This window comes from Aulonocara sp. 'chitande type north' Nkhata Bay, linkage group LG11 (assembly GCF_057382095.1).
Source record: "Aulonocara sp. 'chitande type north' Nkhata Bay isolate Kocher_YH1m ecotype deep benthic linkage group LG11, A_spYH_male_GT1.1, whole genome shotgun sequence".
NCBI lineage: Eukaryota > Metazoa > Chordata > Actinopteri > Cichliformes > Cichlidae > Aulonocara > Aulonocara sp. 'chitande type north' Nkhata Bay.
In genome coordinates, this window is record NC_141354.1 from 8,435,920 (window position 1) to 8,460,842 (window position 24,923).

General features: G+C 43.0%; 2 protein-coding genes across 4 annotated transcripts in view; one reads left to right on the forward strand and one right to left on the reverse strand.

Moving 5' to 3' along the window:
• Window positions 1-2,480, forward strand: part of ncalda (neurocalcin delta a) — a 71,875-nt gene extending 69,395 nt beyond the window's left edge. For all 3 annotated transcript variants that reach the window (XM_086310368.1, XM_086310367.1, XM_086310366.1), the window contains one exon: window positions 358-2,480. The gene's annotated coding sequence lies outside the window, so the exon portion shown is untranslated. The remainder of the gene's footprint in view (window positions 1-357) is intronic.
• Window positions 942-24,649, reverse strand: LOC147318435 (grainyhead-like protein 2 homolog). The gene is made up of 16 exons (XM_086310365.1): window positions 24,291-24,649; window positions 23,596-23,761; window positions 23,403-23,516; window positions 22,867-23,307; window positions 22,656-22,711; window positions 20,312-20,570; window positions 20,111-20,222; window positions 18,016-18,107; window positions 8,515-8,676; window positions 8,348-8,405; window positions 7,994-8,130; window positions 7,806-7,843; window positions 7,490-7,581; window positions 7,318-7,403; window positions 6,782-6,846; window positions 942-6,447 (listed from the first exon to the last, which is right to left on the reverse strand). Exons 1-16 carry the CDS (start codon window positions 24,302-24,304, stop codon window positions 6,333-6,335), a joined length of 2,007 nt encoding a protein of 668 aa, XP_086166491.1. The 5' UTR covers window positions 24,305-24,649; the 3' UTR covers window positions 942-6,332.
• Window positions 24,650-24,923: the final 274 nt, after the last annotated feature.

Here is a 24,923-nt window from a genome sequence, read left to right on the forward strand (position 1 = left end):
AGGGCTAGCACATCTGATCACTTACACCTCGCAGGGTTAACAGAATATTGACTGCAATCTTATCAACCTAGCCTGGCGTAATCTGCTCTAAAATGTGATAGCATATTCAAGTATGTAGGATTTTGTTTCCAGTCAGCAAACCGGGAAAAATGGGAAAAAGATTAGAGATTTAATTTAGATATGAGATAACGTGGGATTGCATCTCAACTGCTTTTATATTACCTGTAACAACACCAGCCTGCAACACATGGTTGAAGAAGTGGGAAGAAGCCCGGAAGTGTTGATCAAAAACGCTTCCATATTTTGAACATGTCAGCACCTGTGTGTGACTGTTGATCTTCATTTGTGTCTCCACAGTGCTTCTTTGGGGTGCTAAATGCCCACAACTCTCCACTGTGGAGAGTCTGATGATGAAGATTGACAGGATGATGAGGATGAAGAAGACAGGCCTTTCAATGTGCACTGAGGACTTTCACACAGGAGATGGCCACAGGAGCTACACTCTCCAATTTCCCAGCCCTCCCACACCCCTCTGTCAAGCCGTTTATCCGAAACCCTCCGAACTCCAACTAAGACTGATGTCCCATCAGGTTATTAAACCCCACTGATTGTAATTGCATTCCTCAGTTCTCCTATAGGCATTTCCAAGTTTAAAGAAGGTTTACAGTAGGTTGTACATACGCAGTATAAACTGGAGTCTCTGTATCAGTGTCTTTGCTTGACTCTCTGTAACCCCCCCAGGCTCCGGCCAGGGCCGCACAGAGCCTCCATCACTCTAACATGTATAATAGACAGAGTGTGCACAAGACCACGAGAGAGATGATGGTGTTTAGTACTGTAGGCAAGATCATTTTTATCTGCAGAGAAGACCTGTGAAGTTTGTCCTTCACTCGGAACGAGTACCGCTTTCCTCTTTTCTACTGTGAGAGTGTGTACGTGTGTTTGTGTATTTTTTTTTTCTTTTTTTGCAGACTTGATAGACTTTGTTTCATATTTTGTGCTGGGCCAACAAGAACATGTGATATTACGCTACTATGCATAAGCACCCTGATCAGTAGTTTTCATTTTGTGAGGTCTCGCTGAAGGATAGAAAGCGTCCCTCTGCTCCGTTGTCTGTGTTTCGCAGCGGCAACGCCGAGGCCGTCACCGCGCGCTAGCTTAAGGCAGAAATAGAAAAGTAGTCTTAACAAGTATTTGAGTACCGTGTAGATATTTTAAAGTGCATCTCTACATTTGTATAGCAAACCCATGTAGTCCAGAGCGCTCAGTGCTCAATGAACAAACGTCGTGAAATATTAATAATAATTTTTTTTTTTTTAAATCTTTGTTTATTTAAGCTGTGGCGAGATATCGAGCATGCAAACCTTTTTTTCTTTTAATTGCGTGAAGAACAAAACCGCTTTTTCTTCACTTTTGATGTTTTTAAAGGCAGCATGTTGAACCAGTTGTCGGGTACGGGGGGGTAGACTAACATAGCACATATGCATGTGACTTACACGCATGTGTGTGTTCTTAGTGTGTGTTTATGGATATCAAACAAGACGGTAGCGCTATTCAGCCCTGTGCTCGCTTCTGTGTCGTCAGTGTTATTGACCGAGTGTGGATCGACAAAGCTGACGCGTCTGTAGGTTTACAGAAGAAGCTCTTTAGGTTGACTTCCCTGCACAACATCAGTGAGGCAACTGTAAACAAGCACTAAGCTATCAGAGCTGAGAGCTCCATCGTTAAATCACCATCCAATCGTGTCTCCAACACGGCGCCACGTGACACACCGTGAGCAGCGGCCCCACAGTCTCACACGCAGGATAAATATCATAATTTCAATCCGTGCTCCTCTCCTTTGTCTCTCTATTCTTCACTCTGCTTTCAAAGAAAACCTGAAAAGAGAAAAACCAAACTTCTCCACCCCTGAATGTAACCCCGCCCTCCTCCAGGCCCCAGCCGAGCCGTTTCAGTAACTGCAACATGTTCCAATTAGAAAAAGCTTTGAATGTTCAGTATAATAACTGCTGTTTGGTTTTTTTATGTAAAGAGAAAAAAGATGCAGAGCAACAAACAGAATCACAACTACTGCAATGATACTGTCATAATGTGTCACATTTATTATTTTTTTATGATTTTTTTTTTTTTAAGAAAAACGCTGTCATGTGGATCGTTTCTGTTAAAACGTAAAGAAAGCATCTTGTGGTCAAGTGCCAAATAAAATAAAAAAAAACAGTATTGTATAAATTTATACTGTACAATTGTTCAGCGTTGAACAAAATGTTTGTAATTGTTGCATTTTGTAGGTTTTGTATGGTATATTGTATTTAGTGACTACAGATTTGGAACACAGGATTCTGTTTTCTTCTTTTGGGGTCAAATTCAAAGGCAAGAATTAAATTTACAATATATTGTGTGCAAGTAATCATGTGGTGTTTGCTTAATTGTGGAATATTGTGGAATTAGATGATTAAAGTATTTAGGTTGTTACTTTTTCACCTCAGTGGCATCCTTGACTCACCACTCAAACCAGTGTTCCTACCTGCAAATAACTGTATCTCAGGCACTTTGTTACTGGCAGCCTGTTACCATCTTTAGTTGAGTCAACATAACATTACAAGATATTATTCGAGATAATCACTAATGAGGTGATTCCCAATAAGCTAATAGCAAAATGTTTGGGATATCTTTACACCTCAGAGCTCGAGATTGTTGCACATTCACAACTACCTTTCATTGCAAGGCATCACCAGATGCAATCTTTCTGCAAAGCCTGACTTGGGCTGATTGCAAACACTCTCAGAGACATTGTTGGAGGTTTGGAAAAAATTACTGTCTAATTCATAAACATGTTGCCATCAGTCAATGAGCACAACTTGAGGGGACTCAATTCAACTGGCTGCTAGCTGGTTGAATTCTGGTTATATTCCTAAAGTGCTAATATTGCTGTGCAATGTGATGCAAAGACCACTAGGCAACTGTTAATCATGCTAGCATAGTCAAAAACCTCAGAAACCACTGAGGTGTACACCTGTAGCCAGTATTTTATGATATGACTAAAAATGCCAATGGAGTCACCGATTAAAGATTTCAGTCTGAACTGAAGTGAGAGATCATCAATATTCTGATACACAGTCACATCACTAGCATGACTACAATTACATACAATTTTTGACCCAAACTGCTCTTTCTAGGACTGTCTGTACCATTTCCAGCATCCACTGAAAACTACTCCGTTCAGCTTCCTGTCACAGTTAACCTGTCACACTGGCAGAAGCTCGTTGATCCTGTTGTATAATGTTGCTTCCAGCTGACCTGAGGTCTCCTCAAGGCAGGTACTACTTTACAGAGTTTCTTTAAGGAGGGTTAATAAACTCTGAAATATGGCTTAGGTTTGTATGTTAACAAACACAGAAAAGCCTTTTGCAAAGTTACAAGTGCATACTCTAAATCAGCCCAGTGAGCTCCTTTTAGCCTGTAAGTGACACGTCGTAATAGCTGCAGTTTCAAATCCTTAACATGTGAAAGGAAACCTTACATATAGACACATCCCTGGATCAGTTAGTTTCCAAGTACACTGTTTGAAACCACTGTGTACATTTTGACAATAGAAATGTACGACTTTTGTGTAACTCATTAACAATATTTTTTTTTGTGCTACATTTTAAAAACCTTAGACTTAGGAAGTTAAAGAATGTGACTGCTTACATTCATTTTAAGGTCATGCTCAGCCTTTTTTATACAGACACCAATTTTTACCATATAATTGCACTATTACCAAACAAAAGTATAATTAACCTGTAAAAATCAATGTGACCTTTGTGCATAATTAAGTATGTTAATTTGAAATGACCAAAATGTGTTGTGTTAGGTTACAGTGATCACAACAAAGATCATTCAATTAAAAAAATAAATGAATCAATGACTCCATCCTACCTGACTGCCTCAGGATCCGTTTGGGGTTTGTTTTTGTTAGTTTGTTTTAATGGTACAGTAACATTAATACACGTACTGTAGATGTGCACTGGTAACCAGTATATGCGTTTGAATGAAAAAGACATGAATAGGATGTGTATGAATATGTATGGTGTTTTCCAATTCTTTTTCCAAAAGGCTTTTAAGCAGTGCAGTGTGAACGCTATTGATTATGGTAAACCAGTGTTGTAATAAATTGGCTACACAGGTGTACATATTAGATACTGACTTACATTTCCACTCCTGTAATTACAAATATTTAAATCAATTAACATCTTAAGTTATTCCATTTCCCCTCAGTTTCTAATTTGGGAGTGTTTATCTCAAGGCTAAGCCGTGGATGGAAGTCAACTGTCTGAAGTGATTTCCTATGAAAATTTCACAAATTACAAACCCTTAAATTACCATGATGGTAAGCAGATAAGATAAAGGTGAGATAATTCACCTCTATTGGACACGTCATCTTCATTACAGTGTGAACAGGCAACGGAGCAACAACATCAATTGTGATCAGGCCCTTCTACATGTTCAAATTCCAAAGACTTTGAAAACCATGTTCAGGACCTAAAGTTGATCCATCAGTGCGATCTGTCCAAACTGTAATACAGAACATTACATAGAGGCGTCATTTCTCCATTTCACAGCGCCATGTGAGAGTGTTAAAATATGCCTATTAGAAAGCTGTTTTGACATAAAATGAATAACAGCTAGAAGATGAGTCTGGTATTAAAACGCAGTTTAAAGGACACCGGTACAACTTGCTCTGACCTATCCCACGTGAGAAGTTCGCTTACGAATGTTTACTCAATGGCCTTCTTAAAGTTTTCCCCAGAGAATTATCAGAAAACTGATTCAAAATGCAGAACACCAGTGCTCATTTCTGTTAAGATACTAAATTCATGCAGTTTTGCCATCCGAACTATGATGTAGCCAATCAGAGGGCTGCTCATAGCATGTGTGATTTTGCCTTCATATTGTGACACTTGGGATGGGTGTAAAACTGATTTGGTAACAGTTTTTAACATATCTCGGATGTCTATTTTATCGGTGGAGTTCCTAAATGTTATATTTACATAAATGAGACAGGGAAACCTGAAAACATCACACTTCAGGTGACAGTTGTAGCCACTGTTGAGCTGTAAAAACGCACGCTGTAGATTTTGGCAGAAGCAGAAAGAAGTGACTTTATAGAAAACTATTTTTTTATTTGCACATCGTAAAAATTGTACTTCACTGCATGTGAAGTATATGAAGGATACAGGCAGACGCACCGAGCTGGAACAGGATCGCTCCGCTGCTGTGCTCTGATCGGCTGCTGCAGCCTCAAAGGAGTAAACGGATAGAGCGGCTGGGCCCTGCGAGTCCCTAACGAATGTCATAAATACTAATGACTGCAGTCTCTTTAGTGAGAGGAAAAGCAATTAACACACACACACACACACACACACACACACACACACACACACACACACACACACACACACACACACACACACACACACACACACACACACACACACACACACACACAGAGGAAGCAGAACAATTTAACAAGAGCAATTTAGACCAGAAGTCCTGTTCTATAACGGTGCCTCAATCTAATTATAGATCCCAGGACAGTGGCATGTAGTTACAATCTGGGATAAATAACTGTTATTTTTTCACTGGCACCAACAGGAAACATTTAGCATGCAGTAAAAATATAACCAATCAAAAAATAATAACATAATGGATGCTAATAAGAGTTAAAGTACCATCACTTCAGATTAAAGTCGAGACATGTCTAAAATTGATTAGGAAGGTAGCAAGCAAAGAGCAGTGTGGCACTCAAAGGTGTTGCAAAGGCTTTTCAAATGCCCGTCACGTCATTTCAAAGTTTCGATCACAGGAGGAAGTACAGGGAGGATAACAGAAGGTGCAGGAGAAGCCCGGAGCAGTGCTCTGTGCTGTTAATCTGTTATGACGTCTTCTTCCTGACACCACAGAGAGCTGCTGCTGTCTTTGTGCGGACCGGGATGAATCCTGTTTTTAGTGACAGCTGGGCAAAAAGGGTTCACAACTGCATTCCTGCCAGCTGGTAAGGTTGCTAGGAAAGATCAAAAGATTTTTCCTAACCTAAAAACAAATCCACAAGTTTTCAACGTTTGCTGAGCCTGTGTCCCCAGAGCCAAGGGCCAATGTTCAAAATGATCCATGCAGGACAGGAAAGCCTGCAGAGACTCCCGTGTGATTTCAAAGAACAGTTTGGCTCCAGCATACAACACTGATAACAGCGTTCATGAGTCTGTGCACATGAAATGGATAAAGAGTCACCAAGCACTGATCAACCTCCGTCTGGAGCATAATGAGTATGACAGTGCAGGGGTTAGTAGCCATCAGATCTCCGACAGAGTCACACGCCAGGAGTCTGCTGAGCTCTCGATAGCCAGGATGAAGGTGTCCTCATTGGAGTATTGCTGGATGATGTTGTCATCCATGTTCACCAGGAGCCTGGGAAAGACAGTAAACACATTTAACGGTAATAACTGATCTGGTCAGCTCATGTCTCTATTGCAAATTGATTTCTACATACATGATCCCTCGGCTGTTCTTCACACGGCTTCCCTACAACTTCATTTAATTTCAAAGTTTTGTCCTGAAGTTTGGTTTATGCTAAAATATGCCTTCTAAATGTAAGACGGGCATATTTATTCATCTCTTCTTCTCCTCGTTAGCAAGGGTTACTGACACTGGTTGGCATGTAAAGCTACCTTAAGCCAACAAGCAAACAGACATGGAAGCAAGTGAAAAGCAGAAGAAACTGTTTTTACTGAGTTGGACTCACCCTTTTTTGCTTTTTTGGTAAACCTTGGCTATCTTTTCAACAGGCACCGCATATTTCTCAGAGATCTGTGAAGACAAAGTAGATGTTAACAAAACTGAATCTCTCTCTCTCTCCCCATTTATATATGCATGAATTCAATTCTTGCGACTATTCCGGTTTCAGAAAAGTGTAAGATGTAAGAAGGATCAGAAATAACTACTTCTCACATCTTCAGTCTCAGAAAACACTTTCCTGATGAGTTTATGGTCTCAATCCCTAGTTTCACATCTTAAAGCGAAGAACATTACTAGCCAAAAGGAGGATAAAGCACAGGTCTATCTTGCGACTGTTGGATCCACTGCTCATTTTGTGACGTCTGGTTTGAAGAAGCTAACAAGGTAACAACCAAGATGCTCCAGATGATGCTTCAAAAACAGGGCTTTGCAAACCAACAGGTCACATTAGCTTTGACCCATCTACAAACCGTTTGGCAGTGAACTATTGGTTTGTAGAAGTAATGACTTCTGTTTTGTAAGCAATGTATTCTCAGTACTCACAGCCTCCATCAGAGCTTTGAGGGTTGGGCTGCGCAGCATCAGAGCATCAAACACTTCATCACACGCCTTCCTCACATATAGTAGAACTGGAAAAGTCAAGGTATAGGAAGACAATATTAGGTCAAACCACGACACCAACAAGGACAAGAACTCTTAATGAGAAATAAGTTACCTTTTCTTTCTGGTTCCACTCTGGACTTCTTTAGTGCAGGTGGACAGAGGTCTTCCTGGCCAACACATGAAACCCTCTTCATTAAAACACCTCTGATGAACACACATGCAGAAACACGTGTCATTTTATGGGAATGCTCTTGGTTCCCTGACATGTAACAGTTTGTTTCTTCTAAGGTAGAAACAAGGATAAAAACAAAATTAGCCTTTGTCCAACCTTCTGTAATCTTCTCACCATGGAGAGACCCTCAACAATAAACTCAAGGTCTAAGCGTGTGGAGCAGTGTGCACTAACACAAAGCCACTGTGGGACTCACCCATTTCGATCAACTTCTTCAGTGTTGAAAGCAAACACCTGCAAACAAAATAAAAAAAAAAAAAAAAACAAAAACCATTATGTCAATTCTGTCTTCACTAAAATGTCAAAACGAATGTGTGTGTGTGTGTGTGTGTGTGTGTGTGTGTGTGTGTGTGTGTGTATATTGGAAAGAGCGTGGTCCCTCACCTGCCCCGCTCTCTGCAGGTTTCCAAAGTGGACGTCTGGAATGAAGAGAACGGGCTGGGAGTCCAGGTCTCCAATGCTTTTGAACAGTGCACTTTCAGCACTCTTTATCGTGGTCAACCCCGAGCTGCCATTTTTCCCTAATCCAGAGGCAGTGTGAACTTAACATCTGTTGCCAAGCGACAACTTCAAGTACAGAATTGATTACATTTGCAAACCTTTTTAAGTCTCAGTGTCCTAAGGTCAAGGATTTGTAACCTTGTTTCAGTGGATTTTAAAACAACATGAACAATTTTATTTCTGTAAATAAATTGTAATCACGTCTTAGCAACAAACAAAACCAAAAAAAGGTTTCACCTTTCATACTCTTCCTGAGCTGCTTTTTTTCCTCGTCGCGAAGCTTCCTCTCAGCACCCTGCAAACAGAAAAAAATGTCAGAATATGTTAAAAACAGGTTAAAAAGGTTTATCCAATTCCATGTTATTAGCTCACCGTTGAGCACATGTGCTAGCAGGCTTCTTTACCTTGTCACAGAAGACCTTAATCTGAGTATAGGCTCTGTGGATTGGCCTGCTGCCACAGCCGTTGTTGTAGCTGTACGTGTCGATCTGAATAATCATAGGCATCCCCTTCACACCCTTCTGAGAGGAGAAGTCTGTGCTCAGACAGTTCACAGAGATAAAGACCTAGGAAGCAACAAAAAAAGAAATAAAAACAAAACATTCAGTTTTTTTAATTTTGTGACTTAAACTGAAGCAGAGATGATGATCATATAACATTGCTAAATCCATGCCATGCAGGGCAGGAACAAGAAGCAAGAACACCCAGACCTCCCTCTCCCCACCTTCTCCAGCTCATCTGGGAAAACATGTTCCCAGGCCAGCTGAGAGATGCAATCTCTTCAGGGTGTCATGAGTCTGCCCAGGAGGCCTTTGTCTAGTGAGACATGCCCAAAACAACTCACACAAAAGGCATCCTTGTCAGATGCCCAATCACCTTGATTTGCTCTTTTTGATGCAGAGGAGCAGCTCTACTCTGAGCACCTCTCAAATGACTACACTCTTCACCCTATCTCAAAGGGAGAGGCCAGCCACCCTTCAGAGAAATCTCATTTCCACTGCTTGTATCCGCGACCTAATTTTTTTGGTCACTACACAGAACTCATTATCATAGGTGAGGACAGTAACGTAGACTGACAGCTTCGCTCTGACGTTTCGCTCTGTCTTTAACACAACGGGACAAGGCAATATCTGCAACACTGCAGCCGCTGCCCCAATCTGTCTGTCTGTCTCCCACTCCCTTGTCCCCTCCCTCGTGAACAAGACCCCAAGTTACTTAAACTCCTCCACTTGGGGCAAAAACTCATCCCTGACCCAAAGAGGACACTCCTCACTTTTCTGGCAGAGAAAGTATCCAATTAGTAGGGGTGCAACAATACACAAAATTCACGGTTCGGTTCGATACTTTGGTGTCACGGTTCGATATTTTTTCGATACAAAAAAAATGTTCATGCCTTTTTAATTTGTCATTTATTAAATTTTCACGGCACATTCCGCACCACATCTCTGTGCGTTCATCATTTGTTTGAAGCCAGCTCACCTCCTGCAACTACTTTTCCGAGAATACATGCTTCTTTTGTGGTTCGGACTCCTTCTGACATTTCTTTGGAGGTGGAGGAACATCACAGTAATTGCTTAAAGGAGCTTGCTTCTTCGACATCTTTAAGAGTTCTAAACAAATGTCTGTCCTCCTCCTGAAAATCTTATTTATTTATTTATTAACCTTTATTTAACCAGGAAGATCCCATTGAGATTAAAAACCTCTTTTTCAAGGGAGACCTGGCCAAGATAGGCAGCAGCAGATGTCTCACAGTTACAGAAATTACTCAAACACAGGCAGCAACAACACACATGCAACAATAAGTGAAAGAATACAAATAAAATAAAAATAAAATTCAATAAAATTCAAATAAAATAAAAAGTCAGTTAAAATGACAATTATGGACTTGGCCTCAAGGATTCGTAGTTTAGATTTAAAATCACTTAATGAAATGAATTCAGTCATTTTCCATTCCTTCTGCAGTTTGTTCCAGGCCGAGGGTGCTAAATGGACAAAAGCTCTTTTACCAAGTTCAGTTCGGGCAAATGGAACAGAAAGCAACAAGTAACCATGCGGACGAAGAGAATACCGACCAGCATGTTTCATTACAAGCAGGGAACATATATAAGAAGGCAGCAACCCAAGTATCGCCTTATATATAAAACTGTATAAATGAGAGTTCCTCCGACTTACCAAAGCAGGCCATCCTACCTGAGAGTATAACTCACAGTGGTGAGTCTGAAATTTACAGTTAGTGATGAACCTCAGAGAAGCATGATACACAGAATCAACCATTCGAAGACATTGAGCAGAAGCATTCATATATAGAATATCACCATAATCCAGCACAGGTAAGAATGTTGCAGCAACAAGCCGCTTCTTTGTATTAAAAGAGAAACACAACTTATTTTGAAAATAAAATCTCAGTTTTAACTTCAGGTTTTTCACAAGATTCTCTACATGTGGTTTGAAGGTAAGCGAGTCATCAATTAAGATTCCCAGATATTTATAGGTGTGAACCAACCTTCAAGAGTGGTTACTGATGGGATTGTTTGGGCTCGTCTCCTTGATTTAGAAAACAACATGAGCTTTGTTTTGTCTGCGTTGAGAACAAGTTTAAGCTGATGTAATGAGTGCTGGACAGCAGAAAAGGCTTTCTGCAAGGAGTCGATGGCTTGGACAAGAGTTGAACCACAGCTGTAAATAACTGTATCATCAGCATAGAAGTGCTGATGATACAGCACTTCTATGCTGATGTATGCAAACACGCGTTGCAACTTCATATCTTGTGCCCGTTTTTTATTTTGACAGCAAATGCGCACCTGCGGACCACTTATGTGCAGCCCTGGTTATTTCGCTTGTCATATTGCAGCCACAGAAATTATTTTGTCCATGAAACCATAAAGCTGCACTTTCTTTTTGCCTTATAGTCTGATTTGTCATAACTTTTCCGTTTTGTGGTAAGCTTTTCTTTGGCTGTCACTTCTTCACCCTGACCTGTCTTATTTGGCTCAGCAGAACTAAAATATTGTGGTGAGCTCAGACAAGGAGGAGACGGAGGTATCGTTTGGTCTTGCTTCCCGTGAGCTAGCCAGGGAGCACAGCCGTTTATTGACATCTGCAGAAGAACACTGCCGCTAGCTAACTGCTCAGCGCGGCAACAGCACAGCAACAACAACAACAACAACACCACCACCACACAGGGCGCCCTCTGACCCCGGAAGGACACACCGTCGCAGTGAGAGGGCGTCAACCGTCACTACGGCAACATAAACAAAACATAACTGTACAAACAGAACCCCGAACAGCCCTGACCTGCTACATAGCCCCCAACTAAGGGGTCAGTCGTCCCCGACGACCCCATTACCCCACACAAAGTCCTGCAAATGTCCAGGTGCCTTCTTTTGGCGCACCGGCCGGTCACAACCGGCGGGGGAAAAGTCACTCGGGTCAGAACATGGGGTGCCACCATCATCCCACTTCTGACACCAATGTGGCGAGCTCAGACAAGGAGGAGACGGAGGTGTCGTTTGGTCTTGCTTCCCGTGAGCTAGCCAGGGAGCACAGCCGTTTATTGACATCTGCAGAAGAACACTGCCGCTAGCTAACTGCTTAGCGCGGCAACCGCACAGCAACAACAACAACAACAACACCACCACCACACAGGGCGCCCTCTGACCCCGGAAGGACACACCGTCGCAGCGAGAGGGCGTCAACCGTCACTACGGCAACATAAACAAAACAACTGTACAAACAGAACCCTGAACAGCCCTGACCCTCTACATAGCCCCCACCTAAGGGGTCAGTCGTCCCCGACGACCTCATTACCCCACACAAAGTCCTGCAAATGTCCAGGTGCCTTCTTTTGGCGCACCGGCCGGTCACGGCCGGCGGGGGGGGGGGGGGGGGGGAGTCACTCGGGTCAGAACATGGGGTGCCACCATCATCCCACTTCTGACACCAATGTGGCGAGCTCAGACAAGGAGGAGACGGAGGTATCGTTTGGTCTTGCTTCCCGTGAGCTAGCCAGGGAGCACAGCCGTTTATTGACATCTGCAGAAGAACACTGCCGCTAGCTAACTGCTCAGCGGCAACAGCACAGCAACAACAACAACACCGCACAGGGCGCCCTCTGACCCCGGAAGGACACACCGTCGCAGCGAGAGGGCGTCAACCGTCACTATGGCAACATAAACAAAACATAACTGTACAAACAGAACCCCGAACAGCCCTGACCCGCTACATAGCCCCCAACTAAGGGGTCAGTCGTCCCCGACGACCCCATGACCCCACACAAAGTCCTGCAAATGTCCAGGTGCCTTCTTTTGGCGCACCGGCCGGTCACGACCGGCGGGGGAAAAGTCACTCGGGTCAGAACATGGGGTGCCACCATCATCCCACTTCTGACACCAATGTGGCGAGCTCAGACAAGGAGGAGACGGAGGTATCGTTTGTCTTGCTTCCCGTGAGCTAGCCAGGGAGCACAGCCGTTTATTGACATCTGCAGAAGAACACTGCCGCTAGCTAACTGCTCAGCGGCAACAGCACAGCAGCAACAACAACACCACCACCACCACCACACAGGGCGCCCTCTGACCCCGGAAGGACACACCGTCGCAGCGAGAGGGCGTCAACCGTCACTACGGCAACATAAACAAAACATAACTGTACAAACAGAACCCTGAACAGCCCTGACCCTCTACATAGCCCCCACCTAAGGGGTCAGTCGTCCCCGACGACCTCATTACCCCACACAAAGTCCTGCAAATGTCCAGGTGCCTTCTTTTGGCGCACCGGCCGGTCACGACCGGCGGGGGAAAAGTCACTCGGGTCAGAACATGGGGTGCCACCATCATCCCACTTCTGACACCAATGTGGCGAGCTCAGACAAGGAGGAGACGGAGGTATCGTTTGGTCTTGCTTCCCGTGAGCTAGCCAGGGAGCACAGCCGTTTATTGACATCTGCAGAAGAACACTGCCGCTAGCTAACTGCTCAGCGCGGCAACAGCACAGCAACAACAACAACACCACACAGGGCGCCCTCTGACCCCGGAAGGACACACCGTCGCAGCGAGAGGGCGTCAACCGTCACTATGGCAACATAAACAAAACATAACTGTACAAACAGAACCCCGAACAGCCCTGACCCGCTACATAGCCCCCAACTAAGGGGTCAGTCGTCCCCGACGACCCCATTACCCCACACAAAGTCCTGCAAATGTCCAGGTGCCTTATTTTGGCGCACCGGCCGGTCACGACCGGCGGGGGAAAAGTCACTCGGGTCAGAACATGGGGTGCCACCATCATCCCACTTCTGACACCAATGTGGCGAGCTCAGACAAGGAGGAGACGGAGGTATCGTTTGTCTTGCTTCCCGTGAGCTAGCCAGGGAGCACAGCCGTTTATTGACATCTGCAGAAGAACACTGCCGCTAGCTAACTGCTCAGCGGCAACAGCACAGCAACAACAACAACACCACACAGGGCGCCCTCTGACCCCGGAAGGACACACCGTCGCAGCGAGAGGGCGTCACCCGTCACTATGGCAACATAAACAAAACATAACTGTACAAACAGAACCCCGAACAGCCCTGACCCGCTACAATATATATCCTGCTGCTTTTACACACGCACTCACATAAGCTCAGCGATTCTCTGCGCGATCAACCTCTCACATGTTTAAGCTTGCTGCGGGAGATTTCACTTGTCATGTTTGCATAGTAAGCTAACGATTGATAAGACGATGTCAGAGGAATTGGTGCACAAATTATCATCATTCACCAATCAGTGCTGTCGCTCTCTATACACAGTTCGCGCGATTGCAAAGTGAAAGCAAAAAACAAGCGCAAATTCAAACGGGATTTCAATATGTCACATATTGACAGTGGCTCACCGATGCCAATGACATAATTACCCAGCTACATTTCCGAAAGAATGCAAAAGCATTGACATATATTTTTCCTTCCTATGATAGGCAGACGGGCAGGGCAGAGATAGATTTTGGTAGCCCGACTGGAAAAATCGCTAGCCCGGGCAGGCGATTTTGCGAGCCCTGTATCTGATTGAGGAATCGCTCATCTTTGGAAAACAGACTTTATTACAGAGAAATGTCTCTTTCCAAAATAAAAGCTATACTATACGCTTCTTCTGGGCTATATTCTCAGCAGCATATTAAACATATCAGGTCCCCATAAGAAGAATCATGTGCTAACCGCTGTCTAAATGACTCGGGTAAAGGGTAAAGTTTGTACCATGCGTGCTTGTCTGCTTCCACTTGTCTTTGCACTAGGATGATGTCGGTGTAAATGTGCTGTCATATTTGTTGTGTTCCCACTAGTGCTGTCAGCATAAATCTCGTTGAAATGACATTAACGCCACAACACGGCAAATCTCTGTTAACGAGCTACTGCGGGTGGCCCGGGGCTGGACGGCCAACACGTTAACGAGCTAACTGCGCTAACACACTAGCTCCCACCCATGTAATTGAGCATTGCGTGGCACATCCAATATACTGTTTTACTTTAGTCCATGGCGCTTACCTTCAGGGTCATACGTCACATGAAACCCAAAATAGTTCCAAACGCCAGATCTGAATGAGGGTGGGGGAGGTTCAATTTGCCATGTTGCAAGGAGAGCTTAACTTCTGTCTCAGTGAATCTGCGTTCGACTACTCCGCCTAAGCTGCACTGTCGAGCGCAGATCCACTGAGCGCTCAACACAGACAGCATCGTCAGAAGGAAAGTTGATAAAATAAATTAAAAATTTATTTTGTATTGTTTGATACATATGCATACTGAACCGAAAGCACTGTATCGAACGGTTCAATATCGATACGAGTATCGTTGCACCCCTACCAATTAGGCACAATTTTTAGGGCCAAATATAACAACCTCAGTTTTGTCTGAAATTGAGAGAAAAAAATTACAGGACATATGGGTCTTTATGTCTTTTAGACAAGCCAGCCTGTACTTTCATCAATTGATTTTTGTCATCTGGCTGTTGTCATAGATAGATATAACTGGGTATTATCTGTATAGCAATGAAAGAGATATGCTAATAATAATAAAATGGCCAGCAAGTCAGGCCTCATACCAGCATGGGTATTCTATTTAGAACATATTCTTTCTATTATAGTCCTGAGTTGATGTCAGGTTGAATACAAATTTCAATATAATCAACTTCTACAAGCAGAGCATAAAGTACATGCCGCACAGCTTATGGGCACTAGCTGCTGCACCAAAGTTTCCAGAAACTGGCCAATCAGAACAATGTGGGATCTTAGGGAGGGGTCCCTAAAGAGGCAGGCATAAAAATGGTGCATTTCAAATAAGAAAATCTTTGTTACAGAATTCCATTTCACTTTTGTAAACACCTGTAAAGCAATAAACAGCAACTTGCTATTAACTAAAAGGTATTCCTGCATTAGTTTAACCATAAGAGCCCGTTATTAGTCCATATGTTTTCTAATGAAGCTGTATCTGACTCACAAACTGTGTGGTAATGATAGAAAGTTTAGAGGATCCATGAATCACAACAGCAGCAGTTCACAGGCCACAACAACTCATAAGCCTCCTTCAAATTCGCATGTGTCAAGTAAAAACACTTCAAAGACACAGAGGTACAAGAATGTGGGATTTTATATAAAGAAATCAACTGTTTAATATTGTTTCAGAACCGCGAGTGTCCCAGATTTCAGAAATATATGGCTCTTCTCCACCCATTCCTCTTTCCCAGAGCTAAAGTAATTGGGCATAGCTGCAGATCTGCAGGTTATTAAAAGCTTGTGAAAAGAATTCACAAAATGTCACCCAAGTAACAGCACCATCCTACCACTATTTTAATCATTTAGTGTGCTCTTTAAGCAATAATACATGTCATTATCTTAACACATTTAATTGCACAATGGAACAGATTCTCATGATTGGTGCCAAATCATCCAAACGGACAGAATTTCCACATGAATCTCCCAGCTAAACAGGACGGGCAGCTTCAGCAACAGGTCGGCAGAGACTGATCACAGTGGATTCATAACTGCGGCTAAACACCAATTTTCCCACTACGCAGCATCAACAGCATCGTGTCTGAACCTGCAGAGGTGAGGGCTGATTGCTGGAAAAGCCTGGAGCACAAATGAGCCTCCTACACACCTCCACAAATTCACACCTCCACAGACCCAAGCCATTTCAATTTTCTCCACAAGCGCTGGACGCATTGCTGCTAGCAGCGTGTGTATGTGTGCGTGGGAGGCTTGTTGTGTTTGCGCGATCCGCATGTGTAAGCGTACCTTCCTAAAAAGGGGGGGGGGGGGGAGAAACAAAGTTCACGAGGGTACTGCAGAGTGGCTGTTTAGTGCCATCCGCTCAACCAGCACAAACAAACACGAAAACAAGAGTTGTGTGCAGCAGGAAGCCACTCATCTCCCGCCCGAACCAACACATTTCACACTCTGTTACAAGGAGGTTGCCAACTGTTACCTGGCAACAGCCAAAGCATGCAGAAACAAAACATAACGTGTCCACCAAATAAAAAAAAGTATAGATATATTTATTTCATCTAAACTGGTGTCAAATTAGCAGTGGAGAGCTACATTTCTAAAAAGAAAAAAAAAAGATTATAGGAGTGACACGAGGCTTCACATTTCCTCACAGTAACCCTATTGTTTTGTCCTCAACCTTTTCCACCTCATTTCCCCTGGGGGGTGGGGTCTGGCCTCATACTGGAGGCTTGTGAGTCAGAGTGCAGCAGAAAGGGTGAGAACCACTTGGCTCACATCTTACAGCACAGCCACACAGTGTAATCAGTGCTTCTAATGACCTAATTGATATTTAGTAGGACAAATTGTATTCATTAGACAAAGCAGATCATATGCAAAACCCAGAAGAAGGGATTATTACAAACTGTGAATGATGACGAAGGGAGGATATCGTCACAGTTAAAAGCTAAATCCTCAGTGCTCTCACTTTCAAAATACCTACCACCTCTAAACAAGAGGCCAGACTACAGGATCATCCATGCTTTGAATATACATACTGGCAAAAATCCAAACATGCTGGTTACATTATTTTTTTGTTTAACATGCATGAAGGTGCTACCATGGAATTTTGGCCAGAGCTTGAGAGAAAAGTTCAACCTCACAGGGACTTCCTTGAGTTTCACTCACATTAAAAGGACTAAGATTCCTCTAATTTTGCACCTGTAGTATGTAGCCTGACATAAAAGTGATTTAACTACTAATAATAAAAGGTGCCATCTGAGACAGTCACTTCCCTTTCTGTAAGACTAATGGTACACAGTGGTACACGATTGTGGTCAGGTGTACAATCACACACACACACACCGCTCGATGCAGTACCGTCACAGTACCGCCTGAACACACATTTAAAGCAATTACGGTTTGTGAAAAGCGTGTGCGCCACACAGTAAATATTTATCCACAAACCAGCAAAACGGCAATTACCCGTCTGTCAGCGAGGCAGTTTGAGAAGTTCCCATTAAAACTGGAGCTGAATGGGAGCCCCAGGGCTCAAAACACCTTAGGGTGGACTCATTCTTTAGTGTGTTTGTGGGTGTGTTTACACGCTGTGTGCAATTTGTCTTCATCCAACTAACCGACGTCACTGCGTAGAAACCTGAGCAGGGTTGTTTTCAAGGGTTTGTTGCCCTGTACCCGGCGTCTCTGCAGCCCCAAATAACCTGACACAAAGCAGGAGACACGCCTCCCGTCATCGGGGCCAGTCATACGATCCCTCAACTAGAGTGAGAGTATGAGGTATAAACAGTCCACTGACGCGGTTCAGCACAGACCAGGAGTCCTAAAGACAAAAACTTGCGCTTTTACTAAGCAATCCTCCCCACACAGGGCTAAGAGTTTACGTCGTCTGACCTGTTCAGCTTCCATGGTGTGACACATACAGCCCCCCCCCTCACCTTGGCTTCTTCACTGACATCCCATGTGAAAGACACAGCATTGTAGGCAATTTCCTCCACGTTCCCGATGTTGAAGCTCTCCTTGTAGTCAGCTGAAGGCAAACGGAGGAAACAGGAGAAGTTTGGCGTCAGATCTGTTAACATTTTGCCTGTCTGGAGGCACATTTTCTTTTTTGTGTATGAATTTTTCAAAACATAGTTGCATAACAAAAACAACTATACATTTATCTTTGTATCTTGCTATATATCTCTATATAATAGAGAGAGAGAGACCCTCCTCTTCGCAGATCCTCTCCAAGTCATTAATGTTTCATGCCTCATGTTTGGCAACTGGAACCTTCAGCTACCTCCACAGATTTTCTATAGGATTAAGGTCTGGACACTGACTCGACCACTCCAAGACCTTAACATGCCTCTTCTTGAGCCAATCCTTTGTTGCCTTTCGTGTTTTGGATCATTGTCATGCTGGAATACCCACCCACCCCATTTTCAATGTCCTGGCTGAGGGAAGGAGGTTCTCACCCAAGACAGTACGTGTCCCCATCTCTCCTCCTTTGATCCAGTCCCTTTGGCAGAAAAAACACCCCCAAAGCATAATGTTTCCACCTCCATGTTTGATGGCGGGGACGGTGTTCTTGGAGTCGTAAGCCACATTCTTTCTCCTAAAACATGGCGAGTTAAGTTGATGCCAAATAGGTCTCATCTGACCACAACACTTTACCCAGTCCTCCTCTGAATCATTGAGATGTTCAGTGGTCTGTACATGTTCTTTCCAACTGTTTTCTTGGTGACTGGGTTTCCAGCTGCCTTGAGATCATTGACAAGTTCCTCCCGAGTAGTTCTGGGTTGGTTCCACAGTGTTCTCATTATCACTGAAACTCGATGAGGTGAGCTCTTGCGTGGAGCTCCGGACCGAGGGAGATTGGCAGTTATTTTATGGTTCTTCCATCTGCGAATAATCGCACCAACGGTCGTCACCTTCTCCCCCAGCTGCTTGGCGATGGTCTTGTAGCCCATTCCAGCCTTGTGTAGCTCCACAGTCTCGTTCCTGACATCCTCAGAAAGCTCTTTGGTCCTGGCTATGGTGCAGAGTTTGGAATCTGGATGGATTGATTGCTTCTATGGACAGTTATCTTTTATACAGGTAACAAATTAAGAAGGCTCCCAATGTCAGCTCGTTACCTGGATAAAATATACCTGGGAGCCAGAAATCTTGCTGATTGATGGTGAGCAAATACTTATTTCATTCATGAACATTTGAATATTTCTTTTTTATTATTGTTCTGTCTCTCACTGTTCAAATAAACCTACCGCTGAAACTATAGACTTATCTTTTCTTTGTTAGTGGGCAAAGCTACAAAATCAGTAGAGGTTCAAATAATTTGTTCCCTGACTGAGTGTCAACTAAATTTTTGATTGTTCATACTGATCCAAGAACTCATAAAGACATACAGTATACTTATTTAGTAAGTGGTTGAGGCAGTGATCATTTCCCAAACTAGGAAACTGCTCCCTCTGAGTCAGAACAACAATAACAGTTAACATTCCACCGTTTCTCTCCTACAGTAGCATTTTGTCTTTAAATCCCATTACAGGCAGCATGTCTATTTCATTATCTCATATTTTCAACAGTTCACAACACTCCACCATTAACTCCAAATACACTGCCTTATTTTCACTCTCCCACCTTGTCTGTGGCAAGTTCATGCCAATACTTGCCATGAAAATTCACCAGAGTTTATGACACCTGGTTCATTCCTTTCGGTTTTAAGCCACAGGCTGGGGCACGTCTTTTGCTGAACGCACATGATATGGCTACAATCCAAGCCCCCACCTATTTCTCCTGTTAACGTCTATGCAAACATAGACCCATAAGCGTCTTTCCACAGCACTCCTGTGGGAATTCAGGCTTGACTGTTATTCAAATTATATCAGGTTTCAGCTCTGGATATGTGACAGGATTCTCCTGGAGCCTCCTGTAAGACTGCCACCTACTTAGTCTCTCCTTAAATGGTTTTGTGAGGTTTAGGTGAAAATATCTAGTAGTCCCCATCTACACCATTATTGTACAGGTAGTGAGGACAGAACGTCTTACCGATGTCCAGCACTCTCTGCTTGGCAGTGTGCTGCCTTGAGTGCCAGTATTTCCAATTCTTCAGCTGCTCATCTCTGCCCTTGTCGTCCCCAAAGACAACCATGATAACACTCTACAGGAAAATATGAAGTAGAATAAGGTCAAATATTTCACACTACTGAGTGATCAAGTCCTCAGCCTCCTCCATCTTCCCTCACTCACCTGTACAATACTGTTCTGTGGCAGCTCAGAGCCTCCCACGGTGCACTGATCACTCCTGGATAGACTCCTATCAGCTCCATGGGATGATGTCACTCCAGTCACTCCGACTTTCCCTCTGGGCTGATGCAGGGATGATCTGAAGCTGGCCGCAGAGAGCGTCAAAGGGTAGAACTGGCCGCGGTTCAAGTAGGCCATGGGTCCTTCTCCTTGGCGTGGCCGGAGAGATAACGTGGCCTCCAGGTTGTACCGGAAGCTGTCACTGTAAGGACATAATGGGCTCCATAACTGCCATTGGTAAGATGACTACTAAAACAATGACAGGTGAAAGTAAAATATAAAACTGAATGTTATTAAATATAGCCTTATACACTCTTCATAATATATAGTTTAGGCTTTGAAGTCTAAATCCTGTGTGTGCCAATAAGGAAACTGGACTACAGTCATTGAACTCTTGCAATCCTTGACAATATTAATATTTGATAAAAATTAATGACTTAAGACAATCTTTTAAAATGAAGGACATCCTAATCTAAAAATCAAATTATATACCAGCTTCTTTCATTTTAGAAAAACTCTTTAAGTTGATGCTTGTGCACTAGAAAAACTCTATTCCTGTCATATTATCAAATTAAAGCAATCACAGCCAAATGGAGGAACTTGTTAAAACTTTAAAACTTTCACTCTAGGAGAGCAGATTAATGCTGGTGTATGTGACTCAGTAAAAGAGGTCAAGCAACAGCAGATAGTCAGCATCACCTTTGACATACTAAACACATTACTGTCCAGAGGTAAATACTTAAATCAACATTTTAATCGTGGGGGGGGGGGGGGGGTGAAATGAGCAGATAAGAAGATTGCGAGGAACTCTTTAAAGACACTTATGACTCTAAACAAACTTGAGCCCAACATACACTCAACAAAAACTTTATTACTAGTGTCCCTTTTGCTTTCAGAACTGTGTTAATTCTTCATAGTGTAGATTAAACAAAGTGCTGGAAAATTTCCTCAGAGACTTTTTTTTCCACATTGCCATGACATGCCGTGATTTCCGGGGCTGCACATCCACGATGAACATCTCCAGTTCTACCCAAAGTTGCTCCACTGGATTGAGATCTGATAATTGCGGACACGAGTACAGTGAACTCATTGCCATGTTCAAGAAGCCGCTTTGAGATGCTTTGAGTTTTTTGACATCATTATCCTGCAGGAAGCAGCCATGAGAAGATGGTACACTGTGGTCAAAGGGATGGAGGTAGACAGCAACAACACTCAGGTAGTGCTGTGGAGTGTAAGCGACACTGTTGGCACTAAGGCATCTGCAGTGCAAAGAAAATATCTCCCACGCCATCACACCACCACCAGCCTGAACCGTTGATTCAGTGCAGGATGGATCCATGCTTTCATGTTGTTTAAATTAGGTCTTAACCATCCACCTATTGGAGCCAAAATCATCAAAATCATCCAACCACGCAATGTTTTTTCCAATCCTCTATTGTCCGATTTTGATTCCTACTGTCTTCTTCTTAGCGGGCAGAGCAGCTGTAGCCACAGCACACTGAACCACAGTTCAGTGTGTTGTGTGTTCAGAGATGCTCTTCTTTTTTGGAACAAGTGGTTATTTGAGTTACTGCTGCCTTCCTATCATTTCAAGGCAGTCTAGCCATTCTCCTCCAACCTCTGTCACTTAAATCACCTTTCTTCTTCATTCTGATGCTTAACTTGAACTTCAGCAATTCATCTTGACCATGTCTGCTTGTCTGAATGCATCCAGTTGCTGCCAAGTGATTGGCTGATCAGATCATATTGTGTTAACAAGCAATTGAACATTGCATTGCATTTTGTACCAAACAGCGTGGCCAGTGAGTGTGTGTCTGGGCCGCATAGATTCATTGAAACACACCGAAACCCTGGTTAACCTTAAAAAACACACATTGCAGTTTCTTTAGACTTAAACCCCCACATACACCATTCTTCCAAAGCACTGAATGAGGGTTAATCCAATGCTGAAAATAGTTCCATAAGTTCCGCCTGCAGTGTCATGTTAAGGAAACTGTGACTGACTTTACAGGTTTTATTTTGTTTATAATGTTTTGCATGTTTTGATTTGATAGCTTTACGCAGGATGCCCTTCGTGATGCAATGAATGTGGTTGCAGCTTCACAGAACAATCACAGTAAATGGGGAAACTTAAACGGTGTTTATGTTTTTTCCCCACATGAGATTTGTTGGCAATTTTTTTTTTAAAAAGCACCTAAAATTCATAGTCATTCTTCTCTCAGGATAAGATGTGTGCACATAAATGTTATTCTAATTTTTTGTAGTATCGCCATGTTTTTAAACTTACGCTGGTAGACTGTGGTGAAATTCATCGACTCCCGAGGAAGAATTTTTATGGTACATCTGTAAAAGAAGATACTAATGAGCAAACTATTCATGTAAAAAAAAATAATAATGAAAATAATGAATAATAATAATAATAATGAAAAAGGATACTTATCAGTATCAACAAAACTTGTATAGCAACAACCAACAATTCTATTCAGATTAGGTCTGACCTCTTTTTCCACTGGCTCCTCATACGTGCTGTCCAGACTGCTCCTCTGTTCGTCTTTCAAATAGCCAGTGAAGGACATATCATAACAGCTTTGCTCATACAGCCTCCTTATTTGGTCTCTAGGCTCTTTTTGGCAGGTGCCACCAGAAAATGAAAGTGGCATGGGGGCCTGGCTTTCTGTCTTGACCAGAGCAAGAGGTCCATTCTCTCCACCTTTACCATCTCCTTCTCTAGAATCTCCTGCGTGGCTTTCAGCTCCATATTTGTAGCCCTGCTGGTGCTCAGTGGTTGTGCTGTTGTTTAAAGAGAGGTTAACAGGCAGTGACACCATAGCTTGAAGCTGGTGACCCACCATGTCCAACTTTCCGCAGTTGCTGTGCCCATGAGCAGAAGGCTCTGTGGGCTTAATGGCACTGGGTGTATACCTCTTCTCTCTGGGAACCTGAAAGGATTATGACAAGTCCAGAAGCAATTCAGACCTAAAATAAATCAGATCATTGTATGTGGCAATGTCCTTTATTATTCTTTGTTTCATACCTTATAGTAGTCATACAGCACCCCTAGAGCTGCTGGACTGTTCTCATCTCCATTGATGTTCATCATGGCCTTTGAGGCAGCTGTCAGTGGGTTCTCCAGGAAGATTTTCCATGCCTAAAATAAATCAGATAATTATAAGTGGCAATATCCTTTATTCTTCTTTGTTTCATACCTTATAGTAGTCATACAGCACCCCTAGAGCTGCTGGACTGTCCTCATCTCCATTGATGTTCATCATGGCCTTTGAGGCTTCTGTCAGTGGGTTCTCCAGGAAGGTTTTCCATGCCTCATCCTCACTGCCGAGCGGTTTGCGATGGGCCACCGACACTTCGTTTGGTACCACCACCACCAGCCTTTTGCTGGGAACGACCGATGGGAAAAGACAGAGAGGCATGTTATTACTACAAAGTCATTCTTTCATTAACAGAAGCCAGTGCCAAGCCACTAAAAATGCCCCAGGCTGTTTCTCACCAGACTTCACTCAAATTGCCTGCTCCATGTGGAGCATGTTTATTTAAGTCCACTTTTGCTGGTATATCTTTAAAAATGAACCAGTGGAAATGAAGTCATTCAGAGATATTGGCATGAAGATAAATTTCGTCTGACATCGTGGTAGTTCTTAATTTTCAAATTTTTGTGAAATCTTTCATAATAATGAAAGCATAAACGAAACCAGTAACGTTTATGTGCAGGTACGTGAACGGTAATTAACTCATTCTAAAATAAATTATATTAGTTTAGTTTAGTAATTTGTGTCCCTGGGGGTGTTTATATAGCATAGGCTCCAGTGCACATCTACTGATAGCAAGAAGACAAAAAATATATCTAAAAGGAACTGGACTAAAACTGACAGAAGTTATTATCAGTGATGCTAAAACTTTCTCTTACCTGTCCAGGTCCATGTTGCTTCAAGTCCCTGCTGTTTTCTAGGATTGCTAGAGAAACTGGACTTTCAAGTTAGTGCAGGTAAGTTTGTGTGGGAAACTGCAAAAATCAGCCCGGGAAAGGCTGGCTCTATTTAAGGTCTCACTAAAAACCACCAATGAAATCCTCTGGATCCTCGCGAACACATTTCCCGATGCCCATAGTGTAAGAAGAAAATGTCCATATTAAAAACAAACAAACAAACAAAAACAAAACAAATCGATAATAATCCGTATAAATGGAGACAGGGGTGTATTCTGTTTGGAAAAGGTGATCAATTAAGACCGAGGTAGTACAGCACCTAAGGCAGGATAAACGAGGAAACGAAAGCTATCCCTGTGATTGGTGATATACTTCTAAGCGTCGTAGTACAGGACTGCTCCCCATTGGTGAATGGAAAGCAGAAAGGCGTGTCTTGAAAAATAGGTAAAAGGTGGACTGCCCAACGTTAAATTATATATAATGTACGTTGTTGTATGTACGTGTTGTTTTTTGGTGGGGTTCTGTGTGTGTTTAAAAACAAGCCCGTGAGCAGCAAAACAGAAAAAAACGAAAACACACGCTCTTCCAACTCAATTTGATATTTTAATTGGCTAT

What these genes read in the sequence shown, in the direction of transcription:
- LOC147318435 (XM_086310365.1), bottom strand. An exon ending in ACAGTCCAGCAGCTCTAGGG is followed by an intron (nt 23,517 to 23,595) that starts GTGCTGTATGAC and finishes GATTTATTTTAG; the next exon opens with GCATGGAAAATCTTCCTGGA. An exon ending in TTAAGGTCTTCTGTGACAAG is followed by an intron (nt 8,406 to 8,514) that starts GTAAAGAAGCCT and finishes TTCTGTTTGCAG; the next exon opens with GGTGCTGAGAGGAAGCTTCG.